Genomic DNA, 21,112 nt, shown 5'->3' on the forward strand with positions numbered 1-21,112 from the left:
AATTCGATGTGGTTCTTTTTCTATTCGGGATACGAAATTATCATAACGTTTAACCGTAATATGGGTACAAGCCAATTGGCGAGAAAATTCACCATACATTATTTGTAAATATACAGGCGAACCAAAAGACCTTTTAATTTTTCTATTACGGGCAAAGCTGTGCGGGTACCACTAGTAATTAAATAAAGGGACGGGAAAAAAAACTAATAAAACACACACATTTGAAATTAAACAATTTATTCAATGCAAATATGTACAGCCAATGCATGACGAGACTAGAAATAAGGGCTGTTTACACCCTTAGACATGAAATAATATCCACAAGATGAACGTCAGATGCATTTTTACATGAAATGCAAGTCAGTTTCTTTTCACCCCATTACAGTTAGGAGCTCCAAAGATTTACTTTATTCATAGAAATTTTCAGACACATTAAAGTTCTTCTATAAAGGCTAATATTGAGTGGGTGCGAATGGATTTTCAGTTCACACGTGATTTTAATATTACATTTCAAGTTTTAAAATAAAAAAAAGAAAGAAAACCTTTTAAAATGCATGGTTATTTATAAAACAAAAGAGTGGAAAATGGCACTTCAATCTGATCGCATATCGAAAGCATATTGAAGACAATTTCGGAATCGATAAAATATAAGTCACAAAATAATTGCAATTCCAAGATGCAACACTAACAAACAATAAACTTTTTTTAGATTTGTATGAGTAGTCTTTTAGAAAGCAAAAAAAAAAAATAAAACAAAGATATTTAGATGTGTTTAATTCGATTGGATATTTTTTTCTTTATAATCCAAGTTTCATAATGCACGGTTTTAAAAAGAAAAATATATTTTTGAAAAGGAAAAATACTTAAACTATTCTGAAAAATTAAAAACATAAAGAAGTAAAACTATTCTAAGCACGAAAACTACTTATATGAAGAAACAAACCAAGCACATTTCTAATCTTGAACAAAAATTCATAAATATGGCAAAAATTCCCAGAGTTGGTGTCAAATTTTTGATGTCTCTTTGGAAATTGACAGTGAGAAGCAAAGGGAAGTAAATGGACTGCTTAAAGTTTTGAGAAAAACGCGTTTAAAGTTCAGATCCTTGATAGGCTTGCATTGAATTTTTTTCTAAATCACCAAAAAAAAAAAAAAAAAGGTGAAAAAGAAAAGAAAATAACTGCGGTATTGTTAGAAAATGTCAAGGAAACTGGGCTTCCATAACTTTTCCAGTAACGATACAGCTTCTTCTTAAGTACCATTGTCAACGTTACTTAGAAAGAAGCAACATTGTTACTAGAAACCTTCATGGAGAAATCCAGTTTCCTAGACATTTTCTTGTAGTACAACAGTTTTTTAGTTTCGGTAGTACCTACCAGGGCTACTATTACATCTCTAGTCACAAAACAGACGAGAGTTTCTTCCACCTTTTGTATTAGTTATCTCCAAATTTTTTATCTTTGGAACGTATACCCCTTTGCTTCAAAGTGCGCAAGTATGATCTTCATTTTATTATTATTTAATTAAATTACCGAAGTCAAAAAAGTCCACGCTCTTGGAAAACCATTTTAGTGCTACCCATAGGTATTTAAATAATTAAAATATCATTTCCTAAGCCATGCATTACCCAAAAACAAACTAAAAAAATATCTCAATACATTAAATGAAAGATACAGAGTAATTATTTTGTGTAAAAGTTTTCTCTTTACTAAGTTGTGCACAAGCAATACTAAAACATTAACCTTAAGTCGGGGGAAAAAAAGTTACTCCGAAAAACCAATGCAGAAAAAAACATTAATAACAATCAGATGAACCTTTTCCTTATGGATGAGGGATAGGGGGGGGGGAGGTGAGAAGACTGTGAAAGGTTGTTCATGAAAGAACACTTCAGAACACGAAGTGACTGACAACCGAGTAAAAAGGTGCAGCGTCCACTCAAGTAGACTTGAAAAAACATCAAGGGCTAGAGAGTGGGATGAAATAATTCCGAATTTCAAGAAATCGAAGAACAAGTGCAGAAAATGGAGTAATGTTTTTTTGTAATACAGGATACTACAATAACATTGTACTCCAAGAAGATTGCTTCCTCAAAGTAATTTTGCTTAATTTAATAATCCTTCATTTTCAATGCGTTAATTCTGTTCACGGACTATCCTCATTAGTAAATAGAGTTTGTTTTTCGATCCAAAACTGATGGCATAATTGCAGTAAAAAATTACTTGAATATATAAAAAAACAACTTCAAAACACACTTGCTTTCCCCCCTTTTAGGCATGTATCAGAGAGAAAGAAAAATACGACGAATTACAAATGTAAGGAGTCAGGAAAACTTCAGCTTTCGTGGCCAGTGTCCATATTTTGCATGTAGTTTATGCGTCGTGACCCAAAACGTTTCTGGTTAATGTTCCACCTGACATGTCTCAGGATTCCTCAGAGCACATTATGAAATATTGAAAAACCATTTGTCCTTTGAAGACTGAAGAAATGTCAGCCGAAATGTTATCCTGAAACATCTTGTATAGACTGTGGCCTACAAACTCGGAAGAAAGTTATTCTGTAAGGATTTAGATTCACCAGTAGGCTTCTCGTAAAAAAAGTCAATATTTGAAAAAAAATTTCAGGAAAGAAAGAAATCCAAGGAAGATATCACAATAAAGGTGTAGATATTGTTAGAAAAATCATTTCTGAAAAATTTGAAGTAAAGTTATTGCTTGAGCTAGATTTTATGATGATGATGATGACGACGAGGGATGTAACTTAGGTTCGATCACCTGTAGAGGACGTTGGTTATGTAGCTTGCCTCCAGAGGGTCTTTCGAACTGCGTCGCCTAAATGGATTCCAACTGCCTTTCTTGTCGCTTTCCTTGCTACACACACTTCCTACCTTGGAAAAAAGAAACAAAAGAAGGGAAAGCATAAGTCCAACGTTTATCAAAATGTTATGCGATATGAAAAATCAAATTCAGGAAGAACATCTGGATAGGGAACCGTTTCCTGACTTTACGAAACTAAAATAATTTTCAAACATTAATGCCTAGGGGCAAGATACCCACGTGGCTACTGAGAAGTATTACGGTACTGTGAAATGTGTACCAGAAAGTCAAGAAGTCTAGCTGATGTGTGGCTTCTTTATCTATGAGTTTTCTTTGATCAGGAAGATGAAAGAGTTCATAGAAGATTAAAGTATAGTTTTAAGGTGGCATGACCAGTGCGCCTTAAAACTATAAACCGAACAACTGTTTGTACCTGACCAGTGCAAACAGTTCAGAATTGAGTTTTTAAAATGAGGTTCTAAAAGTGCTTCTTATAGACCAACAGGCAACAGTCACTTCCTTCAATAAAAATTAAAAAAAAGTAAACAGCCGGAAAATGTTGTGTTTATCCACTGGTTAGATAAGTCCATTGAATGACTTGCTGCACCCTATTTTTCATTTAAGCCTCACAAAATCCGGATGCAAAACTATAAAAGTTCTCTCAGTTCAGTTTGAATAATTACACTCATCAACATGTTTTTAATTTCAAGAATTAAATTTTGAAAGTGAAGTTGTGTTTAGGTCTTCAACTAACGGTCAAACTACCCTAAGAAGACTTCGAAAGATAGGGTATAATAGCGCTTTTAAGGCGTGGCTAACAAAGCAATGGCCAGGCATTTTAGCTCAGGATAACTCCAACTGTCACAGAAGAAAAGAAAAGCCGAACTTGGAATTTACCGTCAAACATCAAGTGAGAACAGTACTGTCCGTTTTTCACAAGAAGGCAATTGGCTCCTCCTTCGTCACGTGGTATCCGATGATACTATTTCGCTGTTTTCGGTTAAAGCCGCTATATAGATAAGCCGACGCATCAGCTTAAGTTAAGCCATTTTGGATCGGAGTTTTCATTGTTGCGCTGTTAGGGTTACCACAGTAAAGTTTTGGGTTTCGCCAAATTTGCCGAAAACAATATTTTATTTAACAAACAATTGACGTGTCGCTAATAACCGCTTGCAGTGAACAATCACCAAATGTGATAACTCGCCAGAAAAGACAACCACTAAAACACGCACTCCGATCCAAAATGGCTGATCTTAAACTGATGCACCGGCTCGTATATATAGGGGCCTTATTTTCGGCAGAAGGTATATTCGGATCATAGCATTTTGTTGTAAGAGCAGCAGTTTTTAAAATATAAGAATAACTAAAATAACAACAGACAAGTGATGTAAAGGACATTAAGATTTCTTTTGTACATTGAATTGCCCAAGTTAAAGTTGTCTAGTTGTCTCATTTAGAAGCGCGTGGATATGTTTACCGATCACCCCCGCGTAAAATGGAACTCTGCGTTCGAGGTCATTCAAACTAAGGATTCTTACCGGGCTTGGGTTTCTGGAAGAGGAAGAGCTTACTCCCGAGCTGCTGGAAGAGGTAGACTTGGAACAGACGGACATGCCTGCCGTCCCGCCCCTCGAGTGCAGGTACTTCCAGTTCATGGGCGTGACCACTTTAAGGGATATCTGATGTCCCGCCCCTTTGATGAGGCGAGATATGTCATCGTGAGATGCCCACTTCGTGTCCTGATCGTTCACGGCTACGATGTAATCCCCTTCTTTCAGTCCACAAGCCTAGAGAGAATATTGGGCACAAAAGTTAGGGATACTTAAAACAAAGTTTCTGTTTTAGCATTAGTAAAGTAGGTTCAATTTGGGTGAAAAAAAATTTTGAAAAAAAAAAATAGAACCGACTTCAAAATTGCTCTAACAAGTGAAAAATAATTGTATTCTTTAAACACCATCGATAATATTTTTAAACATGATTTTTGAAGTTGGCGCAAAAACAAAAAGTAAAATCCAGTCTAACCATGCTTCGTTCATATTTTTTTCAGAAAGTCGACCAAAGTTAGGAACGAAACATTTATATCCTTACTCAAATATGCTATCATCAATGCATAATGTATGTGGTAGTGAAGAAACTGCGCCCGGTTAAATTTATAGTTTTAGTTGAGTTACGGCTGTGAATGATTTTATCTATCGTTTTTGCGCCAACTTCAAAAATTATGTTTAAAAGTAGTATCGATGGTGTTTAAAAAATAAAATTATTTTTCACTTTTTAGAGCAATTTTGAAGTCGGTTCTATTTTTTTTTTCAAAATTTCTTTTATTTCATTCTTTTTTGTGTAAATGTAGATATTTCAGTAAAAGTAAGAAGTTACCTAGTAAGAAGTTCGGCTCTATATCACTGTATTGCTTCAGAGAAGCCTTTATTCAAAATTATCATTAAAATTACTATTAATGTTACTGTTATATGGCACCAAACTTTTATAACAACGGGCTTCATATCATTTTAATCATTTAATAGGGAAATTGCATAAAATTTACTGTTTTTTGCCCATAACGATTTTTCTAAAGAACAAATATGGTCAAACATAGTAATGGGACCTAAGTTGAGCCATCCCCTATCCATCAAAAAAGAACCACCAAATTCGGTTCACTAGGTGAGACGCTGTGAGTGGACAAAAAAAAAAAAAAAAAAAAAATAAATAAAATAAAAATAAAAATAAAAAAAAAGTAAACATACATACGGTATGAACTGATAACCGCCTCCATTTTGAAGTCGGTTAAAAAGAAACATGGGGCAATGGAAATAAACTCTATTGCCACATGCGTGATAAATTCTAAAATGAAACTCTAGGTGAATAGGGACTAGGTAACACACAAAAGACATTCTAAAAAGGTTGCTTTTTAAAATTCAGTGATCTTACATTTTCATCTCTAGCAGGTCTACAATTTTGAAACGATTGGTTTCAATTATACTGGTGGTCAAAATTAGAAGACGGAAAGCAGTTTCTCAAGAAATGTTGGACAGAAATAAATGAAATTAGTGATGGATGTAGTTTATAGTGGGAGAATAATATGTAAACGATCTGATGTGTGCCTCACATGACTTTCTTTTACTCCAATTTAATGTCATTTCCTATTTATTGGCAATTTTAATGTGATTCAATTGCTTACTCTCCAAATATCACTAACAATGGCCAAATTGGAACCAAATTTTAAAAAAAAAAATCGCCAAATTTGTCGCCAAGTTGGCAATAAAACTTGGCGACCAAAAGACTGGCAATATATCGCCAAATGTCCGCCAAATTATAACACCACGTGAGTTTACATCGAAATTAACAATGATTTCCCCCCAAAAAGGAGCAAAAGACCCCCTTAAAAACATCCGAATGCAACCAAAAAAAAGGTGCACAACTAGATCCCACTAGGAGTCTACGTACCAAATTTCAACTTTCTAGGACATTCCGTTCTTGAGTTATGCGACATACATACACATACGCACATACATACGTACATACAGAGGTCACGAGATAACTCGTTGTAATTAACTCGGGGATCATCAAAATGGATATTTCGGGTGTATGTACGTTCTTGCGCACTTTTCCACGTGTGGTTGGGTTGAAAAATAAACTCAACATTCATTCGGGGGTGAGCAAAATGGAAATTAAGGCCGATTTTTGAGTGAAAATTTTTTCGCGAATACAATACTTCCTTTTTTGTAAAAAAAAGTAAAAACAATTGAAATATCATTCATTAGTATGAGTAACCGGGACAACAGGGTCTGTCTGAAAACGTATTTAGGCTTACGTCCGGCAAGCCTATTTATACGTCTAGGCACCCATAGAACCAGAATGACACACACAAAGTGATGGGAGGGTATCTTGCATGATTCCTGCGGAAAACTATCAGTTCTCCGGCAGCATGTATGTTAACGTTTCGTGTACCTAATAATACACAGCGAAACATTTCTTTATTCTGGAAGAATTCACTCTATCCATGCTGCACGTACCTTAGACTGACCGTTCAACGGGTAGAAGTTTTCAAAACTACCTTTACCTGATAAACATGTTGTTACACAAGGGGTAACGTTGACGACAAAGCCTAGTACTGATTTCACACCTAGGTAACAGTTGAAAAATACATTGTTGTTCTATTCGTTACTGTAGGTTGTTGCCATGTCTTGATAGCAACAGCAACGTATATTTGATTCTTTTGTGTCAACGAGTTACAACAAATCATGGTCCAATGAAAGAAAGTAGCGCTTCATCTTTACTAATAATAAAGCTGAAAGTATCTCTGTCTGTCAGGATCTCTGTCCGGATCTCTTGTCTGTCTGTCAGGATCTCTGTGACGCGCATAGCGCCTAGACCGTGCGGCCGATTTTCATGAAATTTAGCACAATGTTAGTATGTAGCATGGGGGTGAGCACCTCGAAGCGATTTTTCGAAAATTCGATGTGGTTCTTTTTCTATTCCAATTTTAAGAACAAAAATATCATAAGATGGACGAGTAAATTACGAAATTATCATAAGGTGGAACCGTAACATGAGCACAAGCCAATTGGCGAGATACGAAGTTATCATAACGTGGAACCGTAGCATGGGTACAAGCCAATTGGCGATCAAATTCACCATACATTCTTTGTAAATATACAGGCGAACCAAAAGACCTTTTAATTTTTCTGTTACGGGCAAAGCCGTGCGGGTACCACTAGTTATAAAATAAAGGACAACCAATAAATAAGTATAAGAGAATCGTTAATTATGTAGAGCCAATAATGTAGATAGAAAAGTGACTGTAAATATTTAATCCTAGTCGCAATTGGCGTGGAAACAGGACAGGACGGCAACACAAACCCTCAACTTTGAGGGAATTGTAGCAAACTCAAGTGAGGACTACTCTGAATTTGTGGGAAGATGTTTCTGAAGACATGAACTTACCTCGGCGATGCCTCCAATTTCGACCCTGGTGACGACAACTGGTGAATCTTCTTTGACACTGAATCCAAAACTGACGTCATCATTCGTTTTCTTCAACTCCACTATTCGAGCAGCCGTCCAGTGACGCTTCGCAGAGAAAAATTTCAGAGGACCCTATACAGAAACGAGAGAATTATGAACTGAAACCAAGCTCTTTGAATGAGGTTGTTCCTTCAGTCAAAAGTTTAGTCACTGAAATTGATAGAATGAGCAAAAGAAAAAAATAAAAATAAAAAATAAATAAAAATAAACATGGACCCAGAAAATACTTTTATTTTCCCAGCAGTTATTTTTGAATAAATTTTTTCAAATGCTTGATTTTTCAAACAAGGCATGGTCTTTAAGACGTCACAAATGATGTACTTTGGCGCTACTCCACTGCCGAGCTGAATGTTTACGCTTGCTGTCTACCGCGTTTCCAGGTTATAAAAATACAGAAGTGAATTAAATATTGCGCTCTACGCTTCCTATCAACTATATCGTCGCCACTACATATGAGTAAAGAAGGGAATTAAATACTGTGCTCGGCGTTAATGGCAACAGAGAATGGTAGTTCATAAGTCGTGATGTCATGCGTAGAAGCGTAAAAAATGAAACTGAGTCTGCGCACCGATTAAAATAATTGTTTATAAATACTAAACTTAGTCAAATTATTTTAAAACGAGCTGATGTGTGCATCACATGACTTCCTTTCACACCAATATAATACTATTTTCCCATTATTGGCAATTTTAATGTGATTCAATAGTTTATTCTCTGAATGTCACCAACAGTGGCCAAATTGAAACCACATTAAAAAGAAAAAAAATCGCCAAATTTGTCGCCAAGTTGGTGACAAAACTTGGCGACCAAAAGACTGGTGATATCTCGCCAAGTGTCCGCAAAATTATAACACCACTTGAGTGTGCATCGAAATTAACAATGATTTCCCTCCAATGAGGTGCAAAAGACTCTTTTAGAAACACCCGAATGCAACTAAAAGAGGAGGTGCACAACTAGACCCCACTAGAAGTCTACGTACCAAATTTCAACTTTCTAGGACATACCGTTCTTGAGTTATGCTACATACATACGCACATACAGATGTCACGAGAAAACTCGTTGTAATTAACTTGGGAATCGCCAAAATGGATATTTCGGGCGTCTATACGTTCTTAGGTATATATGCACGTGTGGTCGAGTCGAAAAAGAAAAAACTCGACATTCATTCGAAGGTGAGAAAATGGAAATTAAGGTCGATTTTTGAGTGAAAATTTTTTCGCGAATACAATACTTTCTTTTTTGTAAAAGAAAGTAAACAAGAAGTTCTGTCTAGAACTAGACGAGCCTACTTTCCCGTATACCCATACTACTTTCTAGTACCTGATCAATATTCTCAAAAATAGCTAAAATCCCAAATTTTTTCAAAAAAAGAAAAGCAGCAACTTTTAAACAAAGCAGCTAATACACTTTTTTCCATTAAAAAATCTTTAACAGCTTTCAAAACGAAAAAATAATAATTAAATTAATAAGCTCATTAACGTAAATACATCATATCAAAAAAAAAAAAAAAAAAAATCGTTTCTTTTTACCCTGTTGCCAAAAACAATTTTTTAAATGAATTAATGCACGTACCAAAATAAATGAAAACAATAAAATGTCAACTTAAAGAAATAATTTTCATTGTCAAAAAAAAAAAAAAAAAAAAAAAAAAATCGTCTGCCCATATCTTTATGTAGAAACATAATGACTTCCAGTTTATTCGCCGAAAACTGAATACCTAAATTAAATCTTTAGCGTAAAAATAAAAACAAGTCAGATCAACAATAATTATTTCAGAGTCAAAACCATAGCTGCGGAGTCGGAGTCAATCTCATTTTGGGGTAAAGGAGTCGGAGTCGAATATCTAAGAATCGGAGTCAGTCATTTGTCCTCCGTGTATAAATTTTTGCCAAAGCTACGAAGTCAGAGTCGAAGTCGGGGAGTCGGAGTCCGATTAATTGTCGGGCACAGGAGTCGGAGTCAAGTGCCCCTAAATTCTCGGAGTCGAAGTCTGGCGTCAAGAGCTATTTCCAACAAAATTTGTTTGAAGTAAATCCGCCTTCAAGTACGGAATCTACATTGACTTTCAGTTTCCCCGTAGGCGCTAATGTTAAGGGATTTGAACTGTTCAAAATTGAACGGAAAATTGTTCAAATCAAAAAGATATTTTATGTACAAGGTTTTCATCAAAAGTTTTTTCCTACAAAGTTTGTTTGAAGCAAATTCGCCTCACAGTTCGGAATTGCCTTGAATTTCCCCGTAGGCGCTAATGTTAAGTTTTTTTGAACTGTTCAAAATTGAACAAAAAATAGTTCAAATCAAAAAGTGAAATATGGGAATGAGGTGTCCTCGCCGAGATCTTTTGAACAAAAAAAAGTTTTTTCGAATCGGACTATTCCTTCAAAAGTTATTAGGGGGGGGGGGGGACAGAGAGACAGACATTTTTCCCCATCTCAATACCCTACTTTCCAATTTTTAATTTTTCAATATTTATTTAATTATTTTATTTATTTTTGACTTTTTTTTGTTTTTCACGATATTTTTAAGATGCATTAAGCCTTCTTTCATGCTTTTTTCTTCTTTTTCTGACTTTTACAGGGAAAGTAGGCTAAAAAGGTCAAATCCTATGTTTTTAAGCATGCTCTTTCAGAAAAAAAAAAAAAAAAAAAAAAAAAACTTTCAAAATTTCGGAAACGACCCCATTATATAATTGTTTTGTAACGTGTTCAATAATTTCATTTATAAATTGGTATTTTTAAAGAATGATTTGACTACATTGTTCATTTTTTCCTTTACTTTCTAAAAAAAGTTTTCACTTTTTTTTTTTTAGAAATCATTTATTGGTGCAGCTAGGGAAGAAAACTTTGTAAGAATACTTACAAGAGCTTTGAATAAGTCTGAGGCTTTGTATTGGCTGAGATCAGGATCGGTTAGTTTCAGCTGAAATTTTGTAGAAGCTAAAAAAAGAACAAAATGGTTATATTTCTATAACATAAAACAATATAAACCATTAATCGATGAAATAAATGTTTATAAAGTAAATTTGTAAAAATGTGTTTCGATACAACAAGAAACTCCTTTTCCGAAGACGAAAATTTTGAGCTTCTGACACTAAACAGTCGTCAAAATGAAAATTGTCACTGCTACTAAAGAGCCAGTTTTTATAAGAGTCAGGTAGGTCAGATACATGTCTTTTTTTTTTTCGCTAAAAATTTTACAGTGGTTTCTTCGAATGCTTTTAGAAGACACGTATTTTTTCTTTTCTTCCATAAAAAAATTTTTGTACCCTACAAAAATTCCGAAAATTGGGTCCCGACTTAGGGTTTTTATCAAATCGACATTTGTGGACATTATCTCTGTGCATTGAGCATCAGCAAAAATAATCTTTGTGATTACAACATGATATTTAGTGCTTCAAATGAAATATATCGTAATACCTCATGCTTTTTTTCGCAGGTGGTATAATGTTGCTCATTAAAACCTGACCACCCTTACAAAAATTTCTGGATCCGCCCCTGTAACCAGGGGCATGCAAGTAGTTTTAGTTGGGGTCCGGAAATTTTAGAAAAACACTTAATATTATTTTCTATCCATTAAAAACTGGAATCAGTAACACCATTACTTCCTAAATACTAGAAAAAGTGATATAACTGGTGGTGAAAGTATGGTAACCTGCATAAAAATTTTCTAAAATAATTTATTTGTGTAATTTATAATTTCAAAACATGTTTGACGGTCCAGGTTTTGGTCCAACCGCGATCCGCCAGCTGCCGACCGCTGTCTTATACCTTCCATAAAAACACTCCATCTTTAAAACAATCTAAGTAATCTGAAGTCGCCAGTCGGTGGATTTTCGAGACACAGAAAATCATTAGCACCCATGTCCTATGATTATGCTTCATGTGAAAGTTCCCTCGGGTATTCGTTTGGCTTTGAATTCCCTCGGTAAAATTAAATTCCTAGTGCAGTTTCGCATCAAAGAGAGCCCAGGTGCATCAGCGCCAAAATGGTGGCACCTGAAAGACTGATTCCTTGTCGGGGAGCGCACTAGGTCTGGTAAAGGCTAAATGGCCTCTTACACAGCCCCATAGGGAAGTTTTCGATTTTTCAATTTTACTTTTACATGATAGAGTAACATGTATGAACATCATAGGTGAAAAAAATGTTGCGATACAATAAGTAGTTTTTTTTTTAAATTAATTTTTAAAGTTCAAGCGCTTGTGACGTCAAATGGCATAGGAAGTGACGTCATGCGCTCTTCCAATACGGGAGAAGCCGAAGGACGTGCATTTGACTTCGAAGACGAAACGTAAGGCTTACCTCCTCGCGTTTCTGGAACATAAAACCTCTCATCCTCTCGGAAATATTCGAATGTCGTCATTGATGTTACTTGAGCAAGATTATTTAGATTGTGCTTTAACGAATCCGGCCTCCATAGTGTGTTCAAAAGGATTATTGAATTTCTAAAAAATAAAAATGTCAGCGCGCTCAAAATGTCCCTAGCGAAAACAAGGGATCTTCGGCGGAAGGCTGCCCATTAGTGCCCTGTGACGTAAGCTCGTGACGTTTCAGAAGAGCGCACTTTTGCGCGTGGATTTTTAAAAATTCATTCAAAATCAATCACGGTGTTTTAAAATTCGGCGATGGTGAATTTTTTAGTTTTGAGGGTCAATTAACCAATTGTCAAAATATGAACATTTAATAGGTTGCAACTTCCCTATTGGAAAAAAAAAAAGACATTCCAAGTTTTTTTTTAACTCACAAATGTTCGATGTGTGAGCCTTTCGTAACGCGACACACATCTAACCTGTATTCTAGTTCATTCTATATATTTTTGAGTGTTTCATCTCTATCACTTAATGTAATTGATACGAAAAATAAAGTGTTTCAAGTGTTTAATTTTTAAATTTTCAGGTGTTTCACTGTCAATTTTTCGTAATGCTACACATATGCGATATGCGATCCTTCAGTTGTTGCAATGTTGTAGACAATGGTGGTGTATAAGCACTATCTTTGACGAAACCACATAAAAAATCACACGGGTTTAGGTCTAGGGATCTGACTGACCAACACATATAGGGTAAATCATTATCTACCATCACGTCCATTCCACCGTTGTGGAACGCGCATGTTTAAGTAATCACGTACGTTCAAAAAAACTTGGAATGTTTCTTTTTATGTATCATTCATAGTGGTAAGTGTAATAGTTTATGAAATATGAATTTTTAAAACCGGGATATTCTTTTATGCTAACTCTGTATTATTTCTATCACATGTGGTCCGCTTAAGATTCGGAAGGACACCAAGTGGCCCCCAGTAGTGAAAAAGTTGGGAATCACTGGGTTAAAGCGATAGGTTAAAAGAGCAATAGGGAAGTTGCAACCTGTTAAATGTTCATATTTTGACTATTGGATATTGTTAATTGACCCTCAAAACTAAAAAATTCACCATCGCCGAATTTTGAAACACCGTGATTTGTTTTTTAATGAATTTTTAAAAAATCCATGCGCCAAAGTGCGCTCTTCTGAAACGTCACGAGCTTACGTCACAGGGCCCTAACGGGCAGCCTTCCGCCGAAGATCCCTTGTTTTCGCTAGGGACATTTTGAGCGCGCTGATATTTTTATTTTTTAGAAATTCAATAATCCTTTTGAACACACTATGGAGGCCGGATTCGTTAAAGCGCAATCTAAATAATCTTCCTCAAGTAACATCAATGATGGTATTCGAATATTTCCGAGAGGATGAGAGGTTTAATGTTCCAGAAACGCGAGGAGGTAAGCCTTACGTTTCGTCTTCGAAGTCAACTGCACGTCCTTCGGCTTCTCCCGCGGCGGAAGAGCGCATGACATCACTTCCTGTGCCATTTGACGTCTCAATCGCTTGAACTTTAAAAATTAATTTAGAAAAAAACTACTTATCGTATCGCAAATTTTTTTTCACCTATGATGTTCATACATGTTACTCTATCATCTTTACTAATAATAAAGCTGAAAGTCTCTCTGTCCGGAGGATGTCTGTAGGATCTCTGGATGTCTGTGACGCGCATAGCGCCTAAACCGTTCGGCCGATTTTCATGAAATTTGGCACAATGTTAGTATGTAGCATGGGGGTGTGCACCTCGAAGCGATTTTTCGAAAATTCGATGTGGTTCTTTTTCTATTCCAATTTTAAGAAAAAAAATATCATAAGATGGACGAGTAAATTACGAAATTATCATAACATGGAACCGTAACATGGGCGCAAGCCAATTGGCGAGATACAAAATTATCATAACGTGGAACCGTAACATGGGTACAAGCCAACTGGCGAGAAAATTCACCATACATTATTTGCAAATATACAGGCGAACCAAAAGACCTTTTGATTTTTCTATTACGGGCAAAGCCGTGCGGGTATTACTAGTATAAAAATAAAATTGAAAAATCGAAAACTTCCCTATTCAAGGATCGGCAGCGTGGAACTCACCTCGTATGGGGAGGGGCTCGGCGACGTCTTGGAACTGATCCGAGTCCTCTATGAGCCTGGAGAGCAGGCTGACGGAGTTCTCCTTCGCCCTCTGCAACAGGTCGTGCAGACTGTCGATGAGCTGCAGCTGACGGCACATGCGGTACGTCCGGAGCGCTTCCTCGTGCAGCGCGATGCTCTGGTGCAGGTGCGAACGACCTGCGAATAAAGATGGAATTGAGACGCAACGCATAGCGAGTTTTCTCGACAAAGATAAGTACCGTTTTCTTTATCTTTATTCTAATAATAAAGCTGAAAGTCTCTCTGTCTGGATGTCTGTAGGATGTCTGGATCTCTGTGACGCACACAGAGCCGGATTACTAAATAGGCAATGTAGGCACCCGCCTTGGGACCCCGAAAGTTTTTGGGGGCCCCAAGAAATATTAAAGTTTAAAAGTGAAAAAATGGTTTTCTTTTCCAACCAAAAATTTTCAAGCATTCAAGGTGAAAAAGTTAAAACTTCCTCATCCCCCACCCCTGTTCTCCTCAAGCACTTGAACTGTATCGCGTGTGCAAGGAAAGGAACTGATAATTTTAAAAGAGTTCGAAAGGATGTACGTACAATGTGCAGTGACTGTGATGTAGGTTTGTGTATGTTGTATTTTTCAAAGATTCGTCCCACAACAGCTCTGTTAAATCGTAAGTAGTTTTTTAAAATTTATTTTGCTTACCTGTTAGCTGAAAATTTTCTAATCATGAAACGTAATATCAACTGTATGTGTATGCACATAATAGCTTATAAAGATATTATTAGGGAATATGTTCTATTTTATTTTGTAAAACTATGAATACTACCAATTACATCCAAAGAAACAAACGAATTAGACGGGGGGAGGGGATTAAGTCCCTCCCCCACATAAGGCCTAAAAATAAAGAATTTGATATCTGTTTTTCAAAGTTTCCCCCGGGGAAAACCCCCCGGACTCCCTCAAATTGGGGATGTGTGAGGGGGCCCCATCACTTCTAATGCCTATGGGCCCCGAAATCCTTGATCCGGCCCTGGACGCACATAGCGCCTAGACCGTTCGGCCAAATTTTCATGAAATTTGGCACAAAGTTAGTTTGTAGCATGGGGGTGTGCACCTCGAAGCGATTTTTCAAAAATTCGATGTGGTTCTTTTTTTATTCCAATTTTAAGAAAAAAATTATCATAAGATGGACGAATAAATTACGAAATTATCATAACGTGGAACCGTAACATGGGCACAAGCCAATTGGCGAGATACGAAATTATCATAACATGGAACCGTAACATGGGTACAAGCCAATTGGCGAGAAAATTCACCATACATGATTTGTAAATATGCAGGCGAACCAAAAGACCTTTCAATTTTTCTCTTACGGGCAAAGCCGTGCGGGTACCACTAGTTTTATCATAAACTTAATTTACTTTCTGAAATAACAATGTATTATATATAACTAGCCCCAACTTATCTTCTAACGAAATTTAAATTATAATTTCCCTTCACCTTGGTGTTGGGAGCATTATGTTCCAAATTGTCTCTAAATATTGTAAAACATGTCTCAACATTATAATAAAGACAAAAGGGACTGAAAATCCCCATTAAAATAAGGACAGTATTCCATAATACAGGGCTTCGCGAACTGTGGTTCACGGACTCTTTGGGGGTCCGCCGCACTTTAGTAAGGGATCCGCCACCAATTTCGTGAAAAACAAGCTGATGTGTGCATCACATGACTTCCTTTTACTCCAATTTAATGTCGTTTCCACATTATTGGCAGTTTTAATGTGATTCAAAAGTTAACTCTCTGAATATCACCAACAGAGGCTAAATTAAAACCAGATTTAAAAAAAAAAAATACCGCCAAATTTGTCGCCAAGTTGGCGACAAAAACATGGCGACCAAAAGACTGGCGATATATCGCTAAGTGTCCGCCAAATTATAACACCAATTGAGTTTACATCGAAATTAACAATGATTTCCCCCCAAAAAGGAGCAAAAGACCCCCTTTGGAGCATCCGAATGCAACCAAAAAGAGAGGTGCACAACTAGACCCCACTTAAGTACCAAATTTCAACTTTCTAGGACATTCCGTTCTTGAGTTATGCGAAATACATACGTACATACAGACGTCACGAGAAAACTCGTTGTAATAAACTCGGGGATCGTCAAAATGGATATTTCGGGTGTCTGTACGTTCCTAGGCATATATCCACGTGTGGTCGGGTTGAAAAATAAACTCAACATTCATTCGAGGGTGAGCAAAATGGAAATTAAGGGCGATTTTTGAGTGCAAATTTTTTCGCGAATACAATACTTCCTCTTTTGTAAAAGGAAGTAAAAAAAGGGTTTAAAAAACGTTGAATGGTACTTAAATAATTCCTTTGCATCTGAAAACCAGAATTTTCACCTATGAAGTATAGAGTTGTCCTATGAAAACTACATACCAACACCTCGAGAAGCGGTGATTTCGTAAATTTATGAGTACCAGACGACCAATCAGAAATACTCTTGAATCTTTAGTCATAACCAGTTTCGTGTGAAAGGGCTCTGAAAAAGCAGTGCCGGAGCGGCGTTCCGGCACCAAATTACCCCTGACCTCGAGATACAAGGCTGTAAGATCATGCAGACCACCTTATGCCAAATTCCCTATACATATTTGAAACACGTTTAAAAGACTTTAATTCAGAAAAAAGTGTTCCAATTGTCTGAATTTGCACTAAAATCTGTTCCGAATGTGCTACGTCGAAAAGAAAGCGGACATAAATTTGCTCCGAATGTGTTCAGCCCAGGATAAGTATTTTTCCTACTGATAATTAACTACTAAATTTAGTTATTACGAAAGGTATTTCTTTCTATTTCGTTACATATAACATTGAGTAATTCAAATTAACAGTTTCTGTTTGTCGTTCTAAAATAAATTTTATCTAAGAATTAAACTGTTAGTCAAATTTAAAAGTATTATTCATTTTTATCCTAGTTAATGCATAAAACTGTATAAAATAGCTAATATTTTCTGTCAGAAATTATTAAAACCCGTCATTTAACATCTAATGAGCACTGCAAAAAATAAAAAATAAAATAATAGTTTAAAAAACTTAAAAAACACGCTTTCGTAGCAAAATGAACTAAAAAGTGAAAAATAATCTTTGAATGATAGTAGTTGACCAATCACTTAATTTTAATGTAATACAAAAAAGCGTGGGGTGCTGTCTATTTACATTTTTGCTTGGACAACGAATGGAAGAAATTCAAGACAACTGATAAGAAGCCCCCCACGCTTTTTTGTATTACATTAAAATTAAGTGATTGGTAAACTACTATCATTCAAAGATTATTTTCACTTTTTAGTTCATTTTGCTACGAAAGCGTGTTTTTTTAGTTTTTTAAACTATTATTTTATTTTTCTGTTTTTTAGTCTTATGTTGGAGAATTATCAGGCAAAGTTTTTTTTTTTTTTTTTTTTTTTTTTTTTGCGGTAAATGAAAATTTAAATCAAATTGGGACTTGATTGACGAAGTTATTTATAAAACGAGTGCGAGGTAATATCTTAAAGTTAAGAAAAGGGCACCCCGATGGGAAGCTACTGTGAGTCATCGATGTATGATTGCGGAAATCATACCTACATTACTTTGAAAATTTGAGATGCATTTGAATAAAAGTTTTGTTCAACAATGGTCTGATCAGCAATGAATTTCCAATTGAAGGCTCACCTAAATTTGGGCATGAAAATAATTAAAAACAATTATATTTCACGTTCTAATTACCTTGGAACATTGGAACAAATTTTGTCAGATGCAGAAAAGTTAAAGGTTTTTGTAGATATTTTTAAATAATTTTTGCGAGCATTTTTTAATGTATTTTTTTAAATTTTTCCTTTTTTACATTGTTGGATTTATTCCAAAATATTGATTAAAATTGGAGGAAACTAACAATTAAAAGAGTTAATTAATTAATTTGATTATAGAATATTGCATTGTCATCGGGTCTGAGGTCACGTGCCAAATTTCAAAAGAATCCAATCGCAGGATGTGGGCGAAATTTGAGCTGCAAGATTCCGTTACAAGATACGTACATACATACATACAGGTGAAGCTAATAAAAGCGTGTTAAAAAAAATTCTCTCATTAATGCAGAGAAAAAATAATAATACCCTAACAGTTTCCCCCCATTTTTCAAACAGGATATCCAAACGTTAGACTGAAATTAAATAGTAACATCAGATTGTTTTTTTTTTTCATGGAAACCAGCTCTTACCTAGTCTAAACCTCTCGTTGGCATTCTGTGGCACATATTTGGCTTCGGATTTTTCGTTCGACTTTGAATCGACATGCAGGTGCTCCAACTTTTCCCGCGCCGTCGAACTGATCTCATCTGGAAAGAAATAGATCGATATAAGTAGAATTCATCGATACAGCCCAGGAGCTATGATGTTACGATCTGATTAAAGCTTACGTCTCATTGAAATTTAGTAATAAAATGTTTATTAAAGTAAAATGTCTTGTTTTTAGTTATATTCACCTATTCTTCACTTAACTTTAACAGTAAAACAGTTAAGCTTTAACTAATGGGATCGTTTCCAAAATTTTAAAAGTATTTTTTTCTGAAATAGCATGCTTAAAAACATAGGATCTGACCATTTTTTAAATAATTTATTTAAGTTTAATATTTTAAAAAAAATACTTAAACCGGTCCGCTTTTATTGTTTACACTTCTGTCGTGTGACATCACAAATGATGAAATATCATTCAATGTTGCCATTCACAGAACACAATATTTAATTTGCATCTTTACTCACGTGTATTGGCAACGATATGGTCGGTAGCAAGCGTAGAGCGTAATTTTAATTCACTGCTTGATTATCATAACGTGGAAACGTCGTAGAAAGATGCGCCAAATTGCATCATTTGTGACGTCATAAAGACCACGCCTTGTTTGAAAAATCGGACATTTTAAAAAATTAATTTAAAAAAAAAACTGTTGGAAAAATGAAAGTTTTTTCTGGGTCCATGTAATTTTTTTTGCGCATTCCATCCATTTCAATGACTAAAAGTAGTACTTTTGACTGAAGGAACCACCCCATTCAACACATATTATTTAAAGCCACAGTTTTGGGGGGGGGGGGTCTCATAAATCATGCTACACAAACAGTGTATGTGGGTTGAGAACCATTGTTCTAGCATGTGTTTTTAATATGAATAAATAAACTCTGTAAAAGTTGTTTTCTTGCCAGAGCACAATCAATGCAGAGAAAACAACAGACCATTGCTGCAATATATAACAAGGTAAGCCGACTTTTTTTTTTTTTTTTTTTGAAATACTTTTTTGAATAGCGTGCAAAAGTTGCGTAGTGAGCTGGTAAACACTCAAAAATTTTTTCTTGGATATTAAAAAGTATCTAGCCGGCCCTATTTGGCGATGGAAAGCCGAAAAAATAAGAGAAAAATGAATGAATGAACAAAGTAGTCAAATGATTCGGTAAAAATACCAATTTAATGCACGAAATTATTGAATAACACGTTACAAAACAATTAAATAATTGAGAGAGTTTGGTTTCAGTTCAAATTATTCATTTTGCATGACGTATTATAAATCAAATTGGTAGATTTTTTTTTACCAAAATTTTATTCTCTCTATATATAATTCTAGAAAACGTATGACACTTTTGCGTGATAATAAGTACTATGATTAATAGTGCTATATAATTAATCAGTCTATGAATTAATTTTTAAAAATAATTTTTATATTAGTCTTTAAAGAAATCCAATTTTTTTTCATTTTTCTCCAATATTTGACGTAAGAAAGGTGCGGTTAAATTTTCATTAAAATCAATAAAACATTTTATGGGATCTAACTGGCTCATTATTTAACATTTTCGTTGCATTCCAGCAAAATATTTGGAATTTATTTAAAAATTTTTTGACAAGAATGTATTTTTCTCTTATTTTTTCGGTTTTTCAGTGTCAAATAGGGCCGGCTTAGATATTTTTTAATATCCAAAAAAAAATATTTTTGAGTGCAAACTAGCTCACTACGCAACTTTAACGCGCTATCCAAAAATGGATTTAAAAAAATGGGCTTATTTCCACCCACCCTAATGTAAACGACTCTCGATAACTCGAAGCCTCATTACTCGAATATTCCTTTAAATTCAAGTTTCCATTCGGTCCCAAAATAGTTTAGGGTTTTAAATACAAAGTTGTCTTTATATTTTTAGAATGTACTTTTTTAAGTCGAAATTTTTACACTAGTTTCGTTTCCATGTGCATAAAAGTGCAGCCAAAATAAGGAAAAAAAAGAGTTTTTTTTCTCCCTTTAACACATTGCTTGGCCGATCAACTTGTTTGAGGAAGATACAGTAAAACCTGTGTAAGCTGACCACTTGCGGTGAACTGCTTAGTGGTCAACTTATAGAGATTGATTTATATAAGATCTAATTCTGTACCTGAAAATAGCGGTCAATTTAGACAGGTGGTCAACTTACAAGGGTGGTCAACTTTACAGGTTTTACTGTAATTTATTTACAATACTGCTTATTTGCAAAGTAGCCGATTGGGCTATTTTTTTTTGCCGTGGCTGACGACCAAACATTTTACTCCTGGCTAATCTTACTCAAATAATCTGCTTTAAGGACGAAAAGACGTTTAAAAGCAGTACGAAATCAAATCAAAAGGATCTACGACATGCAAAATTAATGACGTAGTAAGATACGATCAGAAATATAAGCAGTCAAAAATTGCCTCCTTTTTCGAAGTAGCTTAATAAAATGTATTCTATGTAAAGATATTTTTGCGTAAATTAATTTTATTCAAACTATAAGTGTTATAGTAAA

The 21,112-nt window shown here is 35.1% G+C and overlaps 1 protein-coding gene across 1 annotated transcript in view; it reads right to left on the reverse strand.

Moving 5' to 3' along the window:
* Positions 1-216: 216 nt before the first annotated feature.
* LOC129224146 (rhophilin-2-like) overlaps positions 217-21,112 on the reverse strand; it is a 59,737-nt gene continuing 38,841 nt past the window's right edge. The window contains exons 10-15 of the mRNA XM_054858561.1: positions 18,538-18,654; positions 14,279-14,476; positions 10,692-10,768; positions 7,752-7,904; positions 4,352-4,600; positions 217-2,884 (exon numbers count right to left, since the gene is read on the reverse strand). Of these exons, the coding sequence (XP_054714536.1) occupies positions 2,768-2,884; positions 4,352-4,600; positions 7,752-7,904; positions 10,692-10,768; positions 14,279-14,476; positions 18,538-18,654 (911 nt within the window). The 3' untranslated portion in view covers positions 217-2,767. The remainder of the gene's footprint in view (positions 2,885-4,351; positions 4,601-7,751; positions 7,905-10,691; positions 10,769-14,278; positions 14,477-18,537; positions 18,655-21,112) is intronic.

This window comes from Uloborus diversus, chromosome 6 (genome assembly GCF_026930045.1).
Source record: "Uloborus diversus isolate 005 chromosome 6, Udiv.v.3.1, whole genome shotgun sequence".
Lineage (NCBI taxonomy): Eukaryota > Metazoa > Arthropoda > Arachnida > Araneae > Uloboridae > Uloborus > Uloborus diversus.